This window comes from Orbicella faveolata, unplaced genomic scaffold (assembly GCF_042242905.1).
Source record: "Orbicella faveolata isolate gen_17 unplaced genomic scaffold, um_ofav_v1 contig_12, whole genome shotgun sequence".
Lineage (NCBI taxonomy): Eukaryota > Metazoa > Cnidaria > Anthozoa > Scleractinia > Merulinidae > Orbicella > Orbicella faveolata.
In genome coordinates, this window is record NW_028301539.1 from 32,620,211 (window position 1) to 32,640,775 (window position 20,565).

At 39.7% G+C, this 20,565-nt stretch overlaps 2 protein-coding genes across 6 annotated transcripts; both read left to right on the top strand.

The window, feature by feature from the left end:
• Positions 1–266: 266 nt before the first annotated feature.
• On the top strand, positions 267–3,420 carry LOC110064655 (forkhead box protein O1-like). Its single transcript, XM_020771735.2, has 2 exons — positions 267–726; positions 891–3,420. The coding sequence occupies exons 1-2, from the start codon at positions 409–411 to the stop codon at positions 2,232–2,234; spliced, it is 1,662 nt and encodes a 553-aa protein (XP_020627394.1). The 5' UTR covers positions 267–408; the 3' UTR covers positions 2,235–3,420.
• Positions 3,421–5,788: 2,368 nt separating this feature from the next.
• LOC110064661 (uncharacterized) lies at positions 5,789–20,233 on the top strand. 5 transcript variants are annotated; one of them, XM_089283345.1, is made up of 17 exons: positions 5,789–6,013; positions 6,923–7,014; positions 8,756–8,847; positions 9,454–9,514; positions 9,707–9,788; positions 10,405–10,454; positions 11,153–11,822; positions 12,092–12,130; positions 12,532–12,625; positions 13,721–13,800; positions 14,155–14,257; positions 14,364–14,454; positions 15,173–15,313; positions 15,732–15,872; positions 16,275–18,187; positions 18,561–18,596; positions 19,090–20,233. In XM_089283345.1, exons 2-17 carry the CDS (start codon positions 6,924–6,926, stop codon positions 19,177–19,179), a joined length of 3,774 nt encoding a protein of 1,257 aa, XP_089139471.1. In that variant the 5' UTR covers positions 5,789–6,013; position 6,923; the 3' UTR covers positions 19,180–20,233. The 5 variants fall into 5 exon arrangements, with proteins under 5 accessions (XP_089139471.1, XP_089139472.1, XP_089139473.1 ...); XM_089283346.1 differs by having other exon boundaries at positions 5,790–6,013; positions 15,735–15,872; XM_089283347.1 differs by having other exon boundaries at positions 5,790–6,013; positions 15,173–15,298.
• The last annotated feature ends 332 nt before the right edge of the window (positions 20,234–20,565 follow it).

Consider the following 20,565-nt stretch of genomic DNA (forward strand, 5'->3'; position numbering starts at 1 on the left):
CGTGAGGTTACCCTATATATTACGGCAGAGAGTTTCCAGTTCGCTGACAAAAATTACAATATAATCATAGTAGCGTGGGCGATAAAACGCATTTGCAAAACACATGGTCACTCATTGGTCAATTTTCCCGGGAAGTACTTTCCTCCGATTGGTTTACGTTAAAGGGCGGTACAGACAAGGTACAGCCGTCACTCAAATTCTTTAATTAACCAATCATTGCATTTAATGTTATCACCAATGACAACACCGCTGACGTCACGCAGGAATCAATTTCGGATATAGCGAACTCGCGGCGTGTTTGAAGAAAATTGCTTTTTCCGAATCGCGGAGAGAGTTTCAGTGTTTTGAGTTCATGGTTGGTTGTTGCCGGTACCTAGAGAGTTACTTTCGTTCGTTCGTGGCTTGGTGATGAACGGTGAAACGGGTGACAGCGAAATTTTAGAGGAAAGGAGGGGACGTTCGAATACATGGCCCCTCCCGGACCCTTCGGAGCTCACAAAATCTGAACGCGAAGTAGATCAGAGCTTGAAACAGCTCAGCGAGGGACCGAAGAAAAGTTCGCGAAAAAATGCGTGGGGAAACTTGTCTTATGCAGACTTGATAACTCGAGCTATTCAGAGCTCGTCAGAGCAGCGGTTGACGCTGTCACAGATTTACGACTGGATGGTGAACGAAGTTCCCTATTTCAGGGACAAGGGAGACAGCAATAGTTCTGCGGGTTGGAAGGTAAGCTAAGCTTATTAAGGTATGGTATTTCCTTGTTCACAAGAGCAATCAGATGATTTGACTTCTGTAACAGCTGACTGGCTCCCTAATTTCACTTTCGGCGTATTCTACCTGGCGATAATTTCTAATGTTATCTTGTTTGCGTGGCTGTCATTTTGTTGCAGAATTCAATTCGCCACAACTTGTCCTTGCACAGCAAGTTTGTTAGAGTACAAAACGAGGGCAATGGCAAAAGCTCTTGGTGGATGCTCAACCCTGATGCCAAAGGAGGGAAAACGAGTCGTAGGCGTTCTGGCTCTCTCGATTCGGCTCCCAAATCAGAGAAAAAGCGAGGGCGAACGAAAAAGGAGAAAATAAAAGAAGAAGACGGCGAGTCTCCATCGAGCCCTCGACTTTCAGTGAATCGCGCGCGTGATGGCAGGGCCAACTCTCCGGGGAATGTTTCGCCGACTAATAGTTCGAGTTCCGACTCGTTGCTCACAATTCCAGAGTCAGAGTCGCCGTTGCCCTTTCCACTCGGCGACAGCTTTGCCCGACCGCGAACTTCATCAAATGCCTCGACAGTGAGCAGTCTTGGTGGTCGGTTGTCTCCCATACCAGCTCATGGGGACGAACTTGAAGTACCGTGCGAGGAACATGTGCCTTCAAATAATTTCAACATGGCCAGCACTTCGACCCCAATGGCCGAAGAGCTCACGCAGATGGCTAACTCGATGAGTTTGGAATCATTGGCCGCTGAAAATAACAGATTAAAACAGACTTTAACACCACTCCAACCATCGTTACTTCCGTCCGAGCCTCATAATGACCTCGGCATTGCTGCTGTATCAAACGGTATGAGTTCGAAGATATCGAGCAGTTTCGACACTAGCTATAATAATAGTGGATATATACAACCTATTCAACGCACTCAGCAGTCTCTGAGTCCAGAAATACTCCCCCCACAGACTATTGTTGCTCCTCGGCCTGCATACGGCAATTTACGAGTGTACAATCAACCTCCACAACAGCCTCACTTTCAGCAACGCGGTTACTGCAGTCCACAGGAACGTCAGAATACTACCCCAGCTCGCGTGAATGACATATTTTGTCGCGATCAAGAAATGGAAGTGCAACAAAGCCCAGAAAATTCTATGTTTCAGAACTTTCAGCCCAGCTATACTAACGGAATAAACGGTCTAGCACAGAACCATCAGACCTACACGTACACTTCAGACCCCTTCATTCAGCAACATGTCGGGGCAGGTCCAGTGATGATGGAAAATGGCATCCATTCGTTGCAAGGGCACCCATTCACCAGAGTGACAAACAATAATCAGCTCCAATTTATGAATGAAAAGTTTCCTAGTGATCTAGAACTGGATGCGTTTCATGGCGATTTTGACTGTGACTTAGAAAGCATTATCTGCGATGAGATGAACATGGGGGATGGAGGCTTTGATATTAACTTAGAGCAATTTATCAGCCAGATACCTAATGTAGGCGAGATACGCAGTGGTCTCTACTAATTGAAGGATTTAATTTATGGTGTACAGGATAACATTTTTATAACAGATCTAACCAAGCTTGGGCATGGTTGGTTCTTAAAATTTTTGTAAGTGACATTTTGTAAAGAAGCCCTAGGTATCTTGGGTCAAGTAACTGCCAGAATTTTCTTTTGTACAGGAGTAATTCGGATATTGACAGAGCATAAAGAATGTTGAATTTGGCATGTGATCACAGATGATCAAAAGGAAAGGTTCAACGGTCTACACAATTAGGTTGAACTGCTGCCATCTAGTGGGTATTTCCTGTCGTTCATATGTGTGCATCGTCACAGGTGTAGGTAGTTCCTGCACATCTGCTCTGCACCAGATAAAAACTCCATGTTTACATCCAACACATGTTGCCTTTAATCACATTTTTGTTAGGTACTGTTTTGACCATACTAGCTTGCAGTGTTGTTGAGAATGCTTCATAATTTGGTCACATAAAGACAGTGTTGTTGATAACTGTAGTATTGGAAAGATTTGGATTTGTGTATTTATCGAATCATCCATCATTCTCTTGCTTTGCCTAAGCAGTGAAGCTGCTTCTGTGGTTTGCAACAATTTTATGATGCTGAGTTACATTTTTCAGAAATATTAAAATTATGTATACATGACACAAGTTCTTGGGTTGGAACTTTTGAATCAGGCCCTTTTTAAAAGTGGATGCTGAATTTTCTTAATGTTTGTAATGGTCTGTTTGAGTGTTACTCTACAATTTCATTTGATGTATCATTCTTGCCTGAAATGAATTTGCACTTGTACTTGTTTATCTGCGCACATTATTTTTTAGACAGAGTAGAATTTTTTTTTTGTTTAGTTGCACAAATTTTCCAAATTTACCAATGGTTGTCTGCTGTGTGTTTGCCAATGTGTCAGGCATGTTAGTTTAATAGTGATGCTTTTTGGTCTAGGGCATAATTTGATATAACATAGAAAATTATAGCTATTCCTAAATGAATTGAATTGTATCAGTCATATAGATCGAAGAGTAGTGCTTTGTAATATTTGTGAATATATGAAATATGATAGCTGGCCAAGACTTCTCCTTTAGAGTATGTTAAACTTGGTTCCAAGAGGTTGTGAAGTAAGTCACAAAAAATTATATATCAATGCTATGTGCCTATATTTATGATATTGAACACAATAAATTATTTTCTGTTGGCAAGTGATTCTGTTATTAATTACTTAACAGCCAGGAATAAAAATTTTATCACAAAAACTTAGGTGTGCTGCAAGCCTCCAGGTATTACATAAGATGAGAGGAATAATTGTAGCTTGATTCAAGCTGTGGATAACCGGGTTTTCTTGAAGGTTTTAAGAGAAGCACATCATTTCCATGTGCTCTCTTGCCTTCACTCCAGTGATGTATGCAAATCCACGGCTGCTTATTAAAAGGATTGAGCTATTGTTTTGAAGCGTGATACCCGCAGAGAAGACAGGTCCGATTGTTGCATTCTGAACCAATACAAAGGCCCTTTTGTTGTGAACTGTCATTTATTTCCAACAACCGATTATTCTATAGACCTTTGGGAAACATTGAATCAGCTGCATCGTTTGAAAGTTTCGTGGAGTGCCATTATCTGATTGTCTCGTGACTAGCCGCTTAGCACATGACTCGTGCGCCACCGGTCAGTTGAGCCGGCCGTGCTTGAATAAAATGCTTCTCATTTTACGCTTCTTTGCGAATCGAAAAAAAAAAAAAGCACCGCCATCGCATTTAAATGGCGGTGACAAACATCGTAGTCCGCAGGCAACACGAATTATAATGATGCAAAATGAGATTCCAGGATGCTTCAATGACTTCGTCATATCTAAGTGGCTATTTTTATTTTATTTCCACTTCACAGTTATATTATAGTGCTCGACATTTCCTCTCCTTTGTTCTGCGCTTTTGCTCTGCTTCGTCACGCATGGCTAAAACCACGCGATACTTCGCCAAGCTTTTTGTCGGTTCTGCTTTCGCTTGAAGCTGCCTGCATTGTTTCCTCCTTCAACCCCAAGGGCGCTGAACACAGAAGAGTGAATTTCAAGGGGAAAGGGAAACGAATACGTCGTTTGCATAAAAGCACAATCTCGTCCACTCATTTTTGAGACGATAATGTTTCAACGAAAAGAATTAGCCATCCGCAGGTGAATTTTTCCTGAATTCCAGCTGCGCCTTCCGCTACAGTGCACTAAAATAACAGTGCAAGGCATGCTTTTGTACAGCTTGTAACGTACACGCGCGAACCTCGATCAGCATCGCGCGCGCGATAAATGAGCGCGTGCGCGGGGCGCCTTTCATCTGAAAAAACGCCTTCGATTTTTGCAGTAATTTGGATAGTCTGTAACACAAGTCAGATTATATATGACAAGTAAATTGTACAGCAAAACTACGAACTAACATGTCTAAAGAGAAACTCGTTATCCAAACCTATACAACGTTTTCCGACCTCACAAATCCTGAAATCCAGACTTTGAACCTCGTTGGACTGTGGAAAATGGAATTTGCTAGAGTACAATATTTTGAACTTCTTTCTCACGTTATATTTTGTACTTATGTTTAAAGTCGAATTCGAAATTAAATTGGATCATTTTTCTGATCTCCACACTCACAGCTTTGGCCATATCAAATATATGGCTTAAATGACAAACCCCCCGCTTACTTGTTCGATATCAGTCCCTTAAGCCAGTACGTCTACCATATAGTTAAGGCGGGGGTAGTTTAAAGAGGGATTAAATTGAAAAAAAAAAGTTTTGGAACACCACCAGACAGTTGAAAGCCCCCCGAAAGTGCACCCCAGGTTGGTGGACAACTGTTTGGTGTACGTCTACCAATCAGTTAACTTCAAATTCTAATTTTAAAACAACTTCAAATCTTCAAAATTTCCTATTTTCATAAATTTTGCTAATCCTTTGAAAAAAAAAAACATTTATCCCCAAATATGCCCAAAAATCACCAAAAAAATTTACAAAACAGCCCAAAACGTAGATATGTGGGATGAGTAGAGAGATTTTTGACTGTTCGAAAGGTGAACGAGATATTTGCGTTAAAACCATAATACCCAGCCAAAATATGACCTTCGTGTTAACCCCGCCCAGTAAATAAAAGAAAATATTAGCAATCTTGCTATCTTAAATTCGGAATGAAATCAAGGTTATTGCACTGTATTGTACTCTCTCCGCTCTCTATTCAGACAACTTTGTACGCTAATATTTTAATGGACGCCCGGTGTTGTGGCTTTTGGCAAATGCTCGGTTTTTCATAGGCATCAGGTTTTTTAAACAAAAATTCAAGTTGCTTCCATTAGATCGCTATTTTCTGGATTATTTTGTTGACCGTGAAATTTGACTGTCTTTCAGGCCCACAACTTATTGTTTTGCACTCTTTTAAAAAGTAAAGGAATGACCTCAAAACTACCGAAATCGCAAATTCTTAACCGCCAAGGCCTTCGGCTTAAAGCGAAGCAAAACAAAAAATTAAAAAAAAAAAAAGGCAAAAGAGAAAGAAAGAAAGAAAGAAAAAAAAAACAGACCTCAGTTCCGCTTCCCAAATAACAACATGGGCCTGCAGTCCGTCTGCAGGCTTTTCCGTCGTTCTCTACAAGACATGCGCAGTATGCAATAAATTTCGCGCGAAAGACAGATTTTGGAAAGCCACAGTGAATTCGACTTGTACCAGCCAAATATTGATATTTTTATTGCTGTTTATGGCATTACATCCGTGTGATCCTTTCACATAATGATAGAAGGTTGCATAGTGGCGAAGTTGGTACTTGGTAAGTTTAAAACTGTAGGGTATTTACACGATAAGCTCGCCCGCATCATGAGACAAACGTCACCATCTTGTTCTCTCCTAAGCCTCATGTTGTCTGGTGGACAGGTTTAGGTGGAAATTAAGACTTACTTACTTCTTTTCATCCTCTTATTTGATACCCTGCTAATACAAGCTTTGCAGTACGTCCTGTTTTGACAGATTTTGTTTTCGTGCTCATCACAGACATGCTCATCGACTGATCGGTTAAGTGGACGGTGCAGTGATAGTGTTTACAGGATAAGCATTCAAGGTCAACGTAATCTCCAAATCTGAATCAATAGCTAAATAGCCGATGATAAACACGCTGAAACAGCGATTAATTGATAAGTAAATTCTAAAGCTATGCGATTCACGGTATTACTATTTGTGGCTCTTTCTTGATTTCTTTTGTAAGGCTCTTTCCGTGCTTGCAGAAAAGATTTTACATGTAGTCTTAGGCCCGGTTCAAACGTCGGACTTTACATGTGCCGAACCTAATACCAACTTGGGTCGACCCAAATAATTAAGTTTGGCAGTTGATTCAAATGTCAAACCTACTTTAATTGAACTTAATTGCAAAAATAAAAGAGACTCTATTGCAAACGATGGTTATTGCTAACCAAAATGGCGGAAAAATGGGTAAAAATTTAATTGTAAAAATGAAGAGCTTGCTTTTCTTGCAAGTGCGATAAAGGAGGGTAGAACTAGTTGAAGAAGGCGACCCAAATGCAATCAGCAGTAAACAACTGAAGACGATTTTTGAATTTGGTTTGCCTGATATTATCACTTATTCCCAAAGGAACATCACAATTCCTCGTCCAGTTCGTTCCTGTCGTCGATTTCTTCAAGATTCATTTATTTTGTCATTTTCTCTCAAAAACATGACTCACAGTATGCCACCAAACTGGCTGCTTTCCAACCTGCTACAGTCTCATCGTTTTCAAATGCGGAACACCACGTGCAGAAGTGGTTTATGCATATCAGGCAAGTATATTTCGTGCTCTTGAAGCAATAGGAACACATATCATCCCGCTCTTCCCGCTATTTTGTTCCAAATGATCAAAACAAGGTGTGTGTGTATGACAAAAGTAGGAAACGTGCAGATCTCTGGGTAAAAATTAATTTATTTAATGTATTTGTAATGTATGCATTAGGTTTGGTACATGAAAAGTTCGACGTTTGAATCGGAGTCGCTCCACAGTTGAACTGACCAACCAACTGGCCATGTCGAACTTAATTCCCGGGTCGACCCAAATAGCATCTGTTGAACTTAATTGATTCAAACATCGATCTTGTCATATACTTAATTGGGGCTATTAGGTTTGGCACATGTAAAGTTTGATGTTTGAACTGAGCCTCACTGTCCTGCAAAATCTCGAATTGACCATTTGATGCTCCTTCTTATTATATCTCTTAGGTACTACACACAATGTGATTAGTTAATTTAGTGGCCGTATTCTACTGCACGGCCCCCTAACATTTGAAGCTGTTTCTGTTGCCAAAATGTTTCATTGTCTATCACCAAGTTTTCCTGTAATTTTGTTGATAGCAAATGTATGTGCAAACCTTTTCATTTTCGTAAACGTTTGGTGTCATGTATAAAAAGTGCTAATGACTTAGCAACTTGTTTTACTTTTGATGTTTGTCAGTCATTTAAATCCAAGTAACTGGAAATAGTTTTCCAAACCCATCAGGCACACAGTAGAGATAATAGGTTTTAGCTGTAAACATGTTTACCCTATGATGTTACTTTAGCAGATTGTCTACTCGATCTGTAATGTGTGCTGTAAGTTATGGATCTTCATTTTTCCCCTTTGATTTATGGCCCAGGCATTTTGTGTGGGTCATAAACCGATATGGGAAAAAGTCAGTCATTAACTTACTGTACATGCTTCCAATTTGGTCAGTAAGAGGTATTTTTAATAGCTTAGAATCAAACAAAGTAAATAGCCTTTGTAAATATTGCAAGTCATAACTTCATACACTTATTGACCAAACACAAATGGACCATAGTTATGGTCTGAGATGTGAAGCATTTGGATCACGTGTACTAAAGGCATCTGCGGTTGAGTGTGAATTGATACCCTAAATTGATACACTTATTGATACTTGATTGACACTCAATTGACACTTGGCCGACCATTGACCAACTGTCGATTAGGTTTCGTTCAAGATGTTGATCAAGTGTCGACTGAGTATTGATCAAGATGTCCATCGAGTGTTGATCAAGAGTGTTGATTGGGTCAATTAAGTGAATCAATTGACACTCGACCGAGGATGCCTTTAATACACTGATTCAAGCATTCTAAGCCTGTCCTGCCCAGTAGTTGCCACTTAGACTACCTTGTAACCTGAAGCCTGTCATGTAAAGTCAGACCTCTTCTCACCCCAATCCCCAAGAGGTGTGGGTCAAGAAGGACTGGTCCTTCTCTGCCTGTGTCTCTGAAGGATTAGAGTAAGAAGATGTCTGACATTTCACACTAAATTGAAAATATTTATTTACTTAAGTTGATGAATGATTTGTTACGAGCCAAAGTTTGTTGGAACAATATCTATAATACAGTTCAGTTTAATTTCCATAAATTAATTAGTTTTGTCCCTTGATAATCACCAACATGGTTCTTTGTTGCTGTGCTTTTTCTTATTGTCTCAAGTTAACACTATTTTGTAAGCCTGCTGAGTGGAAGCTCACATTCTTACTGCTTTCTTTCTCAAAATTATTAAGGTTACTTGAAACAAGAAGGACTTTACAGAACATGCTCTGCTTTCCAGGACGAATGTTCTCTTTTCCATGACAACAACAAGGAACTGGACAATGTATGTTGCAGTAATTTTATAGCCTACATAACCGCTGGTTTAGTTGGGGTAGAGCATGTGAGTGCATGAGCCCAAATTGCAGTTCTGTAATTGAAATCTATGTAATGAAACAAGAGAATCCCTGTTCCATTAGATCGTAGGATTGAAACATTTTTTGCAGGCCTATTTTAACCACAATTTTAAAAGTGTGTATCCAAAATTTATGTGAGGCCACTTTCTTAGGTTATTCTGGAGAACTTTTTGTGATTTTCAGGATATATACTTTTAGTTGAAAAATTCCAATTTGCTGTTAAAAAGGTACGAATATTCTGAAGCCTGCAATTCATCAACACAGGATGTAAAAAAAAAATGCAAATTTCCTCAAATTTGACATGTTCTTGAGTTAAAAGAATTTTTTGCCTAACTGCTTGCAAACAAGACAAGTCTTTCAGTGGTCCAGAGAGGGATGAACATGGAAAGAGAGATAATTATAGAGGGATTCTGTGGTACTTTGGTTGTTTCATTGTTTAGGATTATGGAAATTTGTTTGTTATTGTCAAGCTGTCACAATTTGTTCATTTGAAGTTGTTTCAGGTGACCGAGAACATTTTCCTTTTCTTTTCATAGGTCTTCCTAACAGCTGACCTGAAGACGATCTTGGATGACTATTCCCAGTTGAGAGAATCAGGTCTTATGAAACGTTTGTTAGTATGAACCCTCATTGCTGGGACATGCAAACCATCCTGCCGCGATAAAGTGGTGATCCCACCTGGGTAGATCATAAGCAGACAGCTCATATAAATGGAAATGGTATTTGTTTAGGAAATTTTGACTGTCCTTTGGGTCAACATTGCAATGTATTTCGAATTCTTTTTTTCAGGAAGAGAAAACGGCGTACCAAGTAGTACTGCTGTCTTAAAGTCTCTTTGGAAGGATTTAGATGTAGTGATTGGACAACTGAAGTAAGTGTTTTAATTAAAGAAAATTTTGACCACAACTTCAGTGTAAAGAAAATTAACTGTTCAAATTGCAAAAGGCCTAAAAAGACAAAACAAAAAAAAGACATTAAATAACAGTGATTAAGTTACTTCTTGAAAAAATAAGAAAAAAAAAAACAGTGCATCAGGCAGGCAACCAGAAAAATCTTACAATGTACAAGTCATGTACTTAACTGTTAGAACTGAACTGTTAGCACTAGTGAATAGTGTATTCAATGTAGTTGCTGCCTTAGGCATCTTCAATAAAATATTTAATAAGAAACAAGATACCAAAGCAGAGTCAACATTTTAGCCATCACAAGCTATTGATGCTGTCACAGCCTCTTTCTCATGTGAATGTGGTGGGAATCCATTTGTCACATGAGCTTGGGTGAACCAGGTCACTTGCCAACACAACCCCGTGTTGGGCTGGAAGTTCAAATTCACGTTTCAGTTTAGACTGGATATTGTTCAACATTGTTCTACACTTTACAAGCAAATTTTATCTGTCAGGTTCAAATGTTAGTCATGACAAATCCTTTAGTCAGTTATAGAAAGGAACATTTTATAGTTTCATAATTATTTGACCTTTTGTTTGCAGATATGCCACCATACCATCAAACACACCAAAGCCATCTATGAGTCAGTCCAGTGAGTTATCAAAGAAGTGATTGCCATGCGTTTCGTTGAATGTTAGGTTTGAGAATGTGGTGGTTCTTCAAGGCAGTGGCTCATAGTTGGTTGAATGATTTAGTTCAGAGGAAAGTGGCTGTTGTAGAGAGCTGGCTGTTATGGGGAGATAAAGGTGTAACATGACACCTGTCATTTTTCAGGGGTAGCAACATTTAAAAAAAAAAGCCTATTGTAGCATATAAGTATATTTCATAACACAATCAAGATATATCAATTAAACATGAACCAAAGAGAAACAGATCAGCGACGTACATTACCGCACAAGTTTTGGAACCTTTTACAATAAAAATTGGATCTTGTATGCACAGTTTATCAGTCATTGATTAACTGTCCATTGTTGAGAGGTTACTGTGGCAGTTGGGGCATGTTTTAGTGGCTGTTGCTGTTGTGGAGGTGGCAATTGTACAAAGGTTAAAATAAGAGTAAATGTATAGACTGTCCACTGGGACAAAAAAAGTGTCAGTTATAGAGAGGTGGCTATTAGAGAGGGTTTGATTGTATTTGTGTCACATATTTTCTTATGGTTTGATTTAAGCTTTGGGCGAACACTTCTGTATAAAAACATAATTTTCTAAATTTAGTATTTTCACTAGCAAGAACAATATTTACTGACAATATTGTTGTTTAATTAACTCTCTTTTATGTTCTTCAAACAGCACGCACTAGGCGGTTTAACAATGCCCGTGCAAGAAGAAAGATGTTGCCCAGAACGCAAGAAAATCTTACAACTGCAACATCAAGTCCTTCCACTACTCAGCATCCTATTAGACCTAATGTAAATAATACAACAGAAAAACTGCCACTACCAAGGCTCTCAACTGTTAATTCACCACCAGATCTGCTCAAATCATCAAGTAAAAATCACTCTCCAGTTCTTCAGTTTACAAGTACTAGTAGAGTAGCGCTAAATGGTATTCAGTCGACTACCAACAATGAACCTGTAACTGTACACAGAACCCCAAGTACTGTACGATCTATTGGGTCTGCTGTGGCAATCACTAGTCCATGTGTTAGTAGAGGAGGCCAGGTAGCCAAAACATCAATTGGTGTAACTTCAAGAGTTTTTAGTATTGGTAATAGCAACAGTGAACTTGCTAGAAATGGTGACATTACTGAAGACATGTTTGATGGGATGGATGATGGAAGTGTGCTTAATGATCAAGACTTCAGTGATAGGAGAACAGAGAACAAGTCTCCTCCTGTGATTGCTATAGACGACAATGAAAGAATCAAAGAGCAGGTAGTGCTTACAGTGGAAGAACATTCACTATCTCATTCTCATCAGAACCAAAGTGAATTACATCCACGATCACCAAAACGAAAAGGGTAAGGGACTAAGGTGCAGTGAAACAATGCATGGAATTTACTTATTCTGTAACAGCCGGTACTGCAACAGTTATTTTAGCCTGCAAACAGAGTTTATAATGCTAGAAAATTTATGCTGAAAAAGAAAAATTTCCCCTTTGTAACTCTTTGTGGGAACAATTATTCTAGAAAAAAAAAGTCTCACCTGGTCTCCATTCAGTTACCTTCACCTGTGACAAATCTTTCCTAACCAGCTTTTTCAAAAATGAAGTCAATTTGTTCATTTGCAGAATTCAGCCTAAGAAAAGAATTCCTCAAGGAGCAACTGGGTAAGTGGATAATATGTTATTGTTTCTAAATGAAGATGTCTACTTAATTTATTTTGTCCCAGGGCAAATGTTTATGGTGCAGCTATTGATCAACTGTGAGAATTGAGTAGTCCAGGTTCAAAGCCCTGGCCAGGGTTATTGTGCTGTGTTCTTGGGCAAGACACTTCCCTCCTGCAGTGCCTCTCTCCACCCAGGGGTATAAATGGGTACTGACGGATTTAATGCTGGGGGTAACGCTCCCATCCAGGGGGGAGTAGAAATACTCCTAGTCGCTTCATGCTACAGAAACCAGGATAAGTTGGCTCGTGTACAGACTTTACCTTACCTTTTTCATTGATTATAACTAATATCTTGCATGAAGTAGCAGATGATATGATAATATTTTGCGTTTTTTTCTGCAGCATGTCAACAGTCAATGACTCACCTGTCAAGCTGGTTCCAGAGTCTGCTGAGGTTGAAATGGACCTCATTTGTTCATCTGATTCTTTAACTCCAGTAAGTTCCTAGAATATACAGCTGTGCATCTGGGCATTGTCCCAAAGTTAATACACTCTTTAGCTTACCATGATGCTTTAAAAGCAGTAAATCCCCAAAAGCTGCAACCATCTACAAGAAACAATTTACATTTACACTTTTACACTTACATTACATTTACATTACATTTATGATGTTGTGCACTTTCCAGGTGTGATCGGGGTCGTCCATTGTACCCACATCAGGATCATATGTTCAAACAAAGAAAATGCTATGGCTATGTTTCTTATTTTTATCAATGAGGAGGCAGTGTGGCCGAATGGTTTAGGGCACTGGTTATAAATCTGGAGGTCCCAAATTCAAGGCCTCTACCCTGCCACTAGCAGGACTTGTTTCTCAGTAGTCCTGAGTTCAAATCCTTGGTCACGCTTTGTAAATAGCCAACTGATTTTTAACTATGCTGCGTTTATTTGAAATATTTGTTTCTTTTGTTTCAGTGGCATGCCTGTAAACTAGCTAAGCTTAGTGCTTGTATAGCTAAGTGCTTGACCACTATAAATAAGATTTACATTTACATTTACATTACATTTAAACAATGAAATGTCTTTGTTGCTAATTTTTGTAACTAACAACCCTCTGAAAGTAATGACTTTCCAAAAGTGACAATCTCAAACTTAATTATTTTGAGTTGTTATGTGAAACAATGGAATTATCAAATACAACAGGCTGAACCAAATGATCTGATATTCTTCATAGATGGCCCTTATTACAAAGGCAATATACTACTCTGTTTGACGTAACACAACTTCTTTTCAAAATGTGCCCCCTCCGTGGGAACATATTTATTTTATCAAGATGGATCAACCCACACGTGGTACACATTTTAGCTACACATTAGTAGAGGTCCCCATAAACATTATGACCCCCTGGAATCCCACTTAATCTGAAAGTAATGAGGGTTGTTAGTTTGGGAAGTTAATACTATTCTTTGACTTGTGTTCTTTCATGTTGCATTGACGTTCTGATGAGAACTAATGTGTTGGTCACTCCTGAAGATTTTAAAGAATAACTTTGCAGAAATTTCTCAATTTTACTGAGTGTCTTTTGTTACTCTAGCAATCATTCCTTGGCACATTACTCAGCACTCCTCTGTTGCATGAGAGACTGGCAGAAAATATCAACAAAGTAGTTGGGAGGTGAGAATATGGAAATAAATTAACTTTGTTGAAGTGATAATCTTTTCAGTGTAGAAAAACTTTAATCTGTAACACTACCTGCTAAATGTCCATGCAATGCTCATTCAGCAATAATGTCTCAGCCGTATAATGACTGAGAAGTGGTATTTTTTGCTGTACATTGTCTGACAAATAGTGTAGCCTCTTGACTATACCCATTGTGTAGGGGCAAAAGCGATCATTCGATGAAAATATTGAAAGTGTGTACTCTATGACGTAAGTAATTTCTGTGTGGATGAGAGCTCACTCTTTAAATCATGAAAGCACACACCCTGGTGAGTCGTATTGTTTATAATAGAGAGGTTTGTCTTGTAGCACTCGACAGCATCCTGTTAGTGATGAACCCCCCTCTGACACCACGCAGAGCTTGACAACAACAGAGGCCAGCAGTGACGACATGTTAATGGCATCAAATCAGGTAGATGGTTACATTTGCTGCTTCTTTTCTTTCTGTAATAAACATACATGTACATGTTAAGCATGCTCTGGTCTGAGATGTTGCTATACATTTTCTTAATCTCTAGGGTACTGGAGGTGATATTCCTGTGAAAGAAATCATGGATCTTATGCAGGGAGACCCAGCATTTGATGTACTATTCTCATTCTTTGGACTTGGTAAGCTTCATTTATTGTACTCTTCTCTTTTTACCGTAGCCTGCGTAGCTGGTTGGATTTTGCAGGCAAGTGCCTTTGTTTTGGCAGTAAAGAGTAGCAAAACTGCAAGAGGATTGGTGAGGAGTCCAGCAGCTTTGCCACTCACATATTCACTCTTTTGCCTGTGTAGGAATAAAATGGAGGCTCTGCCACCAAAAATCACTCGCCCACAAATCCTGTCAACTACGCAGGCCAAGGAAGCTGCATTGACCTAGTAGTTTGTGAAATGTCTTTTGAGGTGATTGGTCCAAGTTTGAGCACTCGCTGGCGTCCTTGTGCTGGGTTCTTAGGTTGAGTTCCACCTATGCCCTTACTCTCACAGTGCCTTTCTCTATGCAGGAGACTGGGGTACAAGTTGGTATGGACAAATTAAATTGTTTGAATAACCTGATAAACATGCTGGGAGGGGAGAGGGGGAAGGGAGTTAACTAACTGAAGGCGTTTAGCTGGAATGGAATAGCATCCCATTGCTTGGAAGAGCAAACTCCTCTCAAGAGATTTCATGTTCCAGAAAATGCAGTGAAATGCCAGATCAGTAATCCGTCAAGGCTTGTACCTGATGATAGTACATAGAGGATTAAAGATAACCCAAGTATCTTTCATCCCACTGTGGTCAGACTTCATCTTTTTTTCTTATCCCAGTAATTTACCTAATCAAGACCTCTTGCCATTTTAACAGATGCTCTAGATGCTTTACCTTCAGCCGCAAATTCCACAGCAGACTCAAATGCCAGTACAGTGTTGCCAGAGACCTCTGCTGGATCATGCCAGCCTGAAAAATCTACTTCTTGTGTTTCTTCCTCTGGTATTAACCTTGCTGGTAACGTGTTTACTTAAACAAGTGCCACAGCACATATTACATTTTATGATGTGCCATTTATTCAAACTACAGCTAAGTAGCTCTATGCACTGACAATACCGATAAGTGATAAGTTAATTCTCTAGTTGCTCATTTGACTGTCAGTACATTTGAGATTAAAGGAGCTCAGTCAAGGCATTTTGACTTATTTTTGCCAAGTACGAAATAACCTTAAATTGAAGGAAGCCTACAAAATAGTAGTTTACTGAGATAGAAAAACACCAAAGAGATAATAATAAACCATAAAGGAACAAGGATGGTTAAGGATGGAGAAGATTAACATGGATTACAAACGAAAAACTATGAAAATTCAGGCTTACCTTTTCAAGATGCGCAAACCGTTATGTAGCTCCTTTGAATAACATTTTTTTTTTTCCAGCAGATAGTCTTGAAGCCCCGCCATTTCCCGAGGAGTGTGACTCTGTTTCAGGAACAGAGATCACCCCCATGCTGCCAACAGCATCAGACCAGCAGCTGGAAACTCCAAGGTCTTCATCTGCCTCTGATTTGCACTTGTCAGGTTTGTGTAGATTTCTGGTTGGCGTGATAAATATCTGATATGTTAGTTTTACAAACGAGCAAGGATCTATGATGAAATGTGAAAATACTTTGAAGTGAAAATCCCTTGTGAAAGTACTTCTCATTAGCTTTCATTTGAATGGTCACACATTAGTGTTTCATCCACAAACTTAAAAGTTAGAACCACCTTGCGTAGTAAACAGTACCACACGAAAGTACTGCTCAATAGCTTTCACTGGAGTGGTCACACACCATGTTTTTTTTTCTTTAAACGTAAAAATTAGAATTACATCCTACCACATAACCCTTTTCCAGAGTGCTCGTGAGGTTCACTGCAGTGCTGATTGGTGTAACACGAATAGCTAGAAATTGATATCTGATACATAATTTTTTTTTCCCTCAGCTACCAGTATTGTGACAGATGCGTTGCTGTTACTGGCAGGAAGCCCTCAGAAAATTCCCCCTCATTCACAATCACAGCTGGATCGTTCTGCAAGTGTACTAACCTCGGGGAAGCGAAATCCAGTAACCCCGCCAAAGAAAACACATTCTGTTCAAGAACAGTCTGCAAATGACAAACAACCCCGTATGGATTCCTTACCCAGCAAGGCTGGTCTTATCACATCAACGTTTCCTTATGTACGAGCACTTGATTTTAATATAGACAAGGGACTGGAACCAGTTAAGAGAGGTCCAAGGAAAGGGAGCAAGAGTAAGAAGGGAGCCAAGCAGAAAACTGTAACGGATCAACAAAGCAAAGCACCATTAACCAAGAAAGGAGGAGGGGGCAACAAGAGACATTTGGAAGCCAGTAAATCAACACCATCATCTAACGCTGCTGTAGGTTACAGAAATACGCAAGCTGTGTCACCCTCAACTATTGCTACAAACGTTTATTCAGGCATTGGTCCACCATTGCCCAACTGTGACAGTGCATTCAACCACTCAAGTAACACCATCCCCTCCCCTGTTAGTTTTGTGGTCCCAAGAGCTTGCCACAACACTCAACCTTACAATGTGGTCAGCTGCGGCACTTTACCAACTCGTTCACCTATCAGTGAATGTAGTCAGACCACCACACCATCTACGTTGCCTGGTAACCTGGTCAGACCATCTGCTGGACCTGTGCCGCAAACAGTCACTTGCACCAATCCAAGTTTGGACCCTTCCACTTCACTTGTCACGCTTGTCAACTCACTTAATTACCCCGTCAATTTCACCAGTGCAGTTACGAGCCACCCTTCGTCACCTTGCAATAATACCAGCTTGGGGAATTGTCCTGTCCCGGTCAATCACAACCACTCATCTTGTATGACCTCTGCCGCTGTCAACTTTTCCACTCGTGGTTCAGTTCAGGTCTTGTCACCTTTCATTCCTAGCAGTGCAGGTTCTGTTTTCACCCCGGTTCCTGGTAATCTCACACCCCAACACACAACTGTCGCCCCTTCAGCTGGCGGTTTAATGAACCCAATCGCATGCCCAATTCCCTCTCCATCTGTCAATCTTGCCATTGGAGCCAATAGTAATCCCGCATTCCCTGCCAGCCTCGCCGTTTCAAGTTTATCATTAACAGGATCTACTCAAGCTGTTATCCCTGGCCATTTCACAGACTCATCGGTGGTCAGTTCAACCACCAGCTCTAGTAATTCGCAAACTAGTCAAGAACAGAATGCCCGCGAATCAACTGGAACGCGAACCTCATCTACTGATGCAGTTGTCACGCAGGCAACTGACGCAGTTGTCACGCCGGCAATTGACTCAGGTGTCACGCAGGCACCTGTAAGCTCATTATCCCTGCAAGCTTCTAATCTGTTGCAGTCACTAGCAGTACAGCATGCAAACACAGAGAAGAACGAACCACGAAATGTAGCATCTATTCAAAGCGTAACCCAGCTCAGGAAAGAAAACGCTCAAAGTTTTGAAAAAATCACTGCTCTCTCAAATTCAGAGTTAGTGCGTGGACAGCAACCTCTAAAGGACAAGTCTAAACAGAATGTGAATTTATCTAAAGACAGCGCGATAATTCTCGGTGAAAAGCACAAGGATGACATTTCTTTGGTTTGTAAGTCACCCAGCACTGGGCCATTAGAGAAGGGCTGGAGGGACAATGCAACTGTTTCAGGATGTTTGCCGAAATCGCCGGAAAACAAGAATGGAGGTACCACTACTTTGGTAATCATGAATCAGGGATGTAGGGAGCCGATGAAGGAAAATTCCGCAGGCTTCTCACAAACACGAACGAGTAGCGAGACAGAAGCACAAGGGTCGCCAAAGCCAAGAAGGAAAAGGCGAAGAGATTCATTGCAAAAGGAAAAGGTAAATGAGTGTTTTCCAGAGTAGCAACTTTTAAAACAACTTATTCTCAATCACGCGAGAGCAACATTCGGGATCTTTTTTGGCCACCTTCTATGTTTGATCGTACCAACTCTTGATTAACTTGAGGGAATGATTACTGAAATTCATGCAAAAAGTAGGTTTGTTCAAAATGGACTAAACAGATCAAATTATGTTGCTTTTAGCCAGCCAGGAGCTAGCCCTAAACTAGTCGTGACTGCCTTTGTACGTTTACTTGCGTTTGACTTTAGTTGCTTATTATTGCTTCCAGGCAAGGCGGACTGTAAGAGATTTTAGCTGAGAAGTCTTGCTTGCCAGATCGTAATCAGTGCTTTTGACACCATTTTTTTTCTAGGAAAAGAAGACCAAATCGTCATCTCGACCTTCGAAGGTTTGTTTTGCTAAATTTAAGTGTGGTATAAAATCAAACTCAAGAACATCTTGCTAAGGCAAGATGACATGATCAATTAATTAAACACACGGAACACACGCGCAATAAACGGTAAAATAAAAAAAAAAAACCGCAAGATTGCCGCATAAAAGTTTGTTAGAAGAGTTCTTGCGAAAATTTGTTGGAGTCTAAACTAAATTGATCAAGCAGACCTCGATTGTAAATATTTTTGTACTTTTAGAGATTAGAAATGTTAATTAAGCTAAGAAAGCTGAGCTAAGAAGCTAAGTACTTTATTAACGTGTCGAAGTTGGTAGCATACAATGTATACTAATTGGGGACACCTAACTATGATTACTTATCTAATAATTAATAAAATATGAAATTAATACATGTACGTATGTAAGTGTTTTAAAATATATATATAAAACAAGCAATGAGTCATGCAGTAAGATCAAGTGTTAACTTAATTTGTGGTTTTCGTTTTTTTCAGAGATCCAAGACCAAAGCGGACAGCATCAATTTCCCTTCAGATCTTAATGTTGAAGAATTTTTAAACAAGCTTCACTATGAAGTAAAATAGATTTATTTCATTCAGATGATAGGATTGAAATTACAAATTGAAACTTTTACAACAAAATATGTAAATACAAAGAAGAGATCTATTTTTATTGCGCCATTTTCAAAGTAGAATATATTACACTATGTGTGACAAAACATTACGGATCTTTCAAGACTAATTTTGGGGAAGATCTTTTAAAAAGAGTTGTTGAAGTGTGTTTGTGAGAGCTCTTTCACAGTCGTTGGTAGAAGTTTATAGCCTCGGCAGTACTCTCGTTCCCAGATCTCTCGTTTGCTCATCCACAAGAGACTTGGAAACGAGACTTTCTCGTCAGTTCTCATTTACACTAGAATCTATTTTGAAAATCGAAAGAATTTGAACAGGCCGCCGCCGTATTCGTATTCTGGATATTGGACTGGAACCAGCTTGTAACTGAAGCTAATGTGGGGAGCCTTTTTCAAATGCAAATAACGTTAATCTCTTTTTAATGATATTCTCCCGTATGAACCTCCATTGCAAGCTCGTTCCAGTACAGTGTCAAGAATACGAATATGGCCTGTTGGCTGAGGTCCACTCTAGCCCATGTGACCGCGTTGGAGTGGTTTTGGCTTCAAGCAAAAAGGCAAAGATAAGCAGAAACCAGAGCGGATAAAGGGCAAAAGAGTATTCCCATGGTAATCCATCTCAAATTATTCTTTAGCTATGGTGTCCTTTCCAGTCGTTCCGCGAATAATGTCAGCTTATCCGCGTCACGGGATTGGATTGCTTCTAGACAACCCTGGTATTTCTGAAGTCGGATGCGATCTAAAAATCACTTGAGAGAGATTACCTTGGGAATAACGCTTAATAAGGACTATTAACTCTTACTCTTCACCCTCTTGGTAGAAATCACTGATGATGGTGAAATGGTAGTAAACGTGTCGTTGCAGTTGTCTTCCTTAACATAGGAGATGTTTTTCATGTTGTACTGTACCTGTTTGGTGGTTGTCACACGTTCCAGTTAGCCAGTTCTACATGTAAAATCGTTTTTAAAAGTTCTTTTGCAATTTTAAAACAATAAAACTTGTTTAAGTAACTTTGTTTTGTCGACCTGATTGATGTTTAGCTGTTCTAATTGTACTGCCTGCAACGGGAAGTCTTCCTGACTTTGCCCTATATTTTGTTTGAAATACACTTTTGATCAGAAGCGAATAACCTCTTCAACTGTGAAACGAGAACTAATTTCAGAGAACCTCCTTAGTTGCAACCACTCATAAGCGACCACCTTTGGTAAGCGGACATTTCTCCAAAATGCCAAAATTTCCCCTCACAAATCACTACAATCTCCTTCCCAGGGTCTCTTATCTCTAATATAAGCCTACAGTTGGAACTCGCTGCAAGCGTCGATCTCACGTAATCTATCTGCGA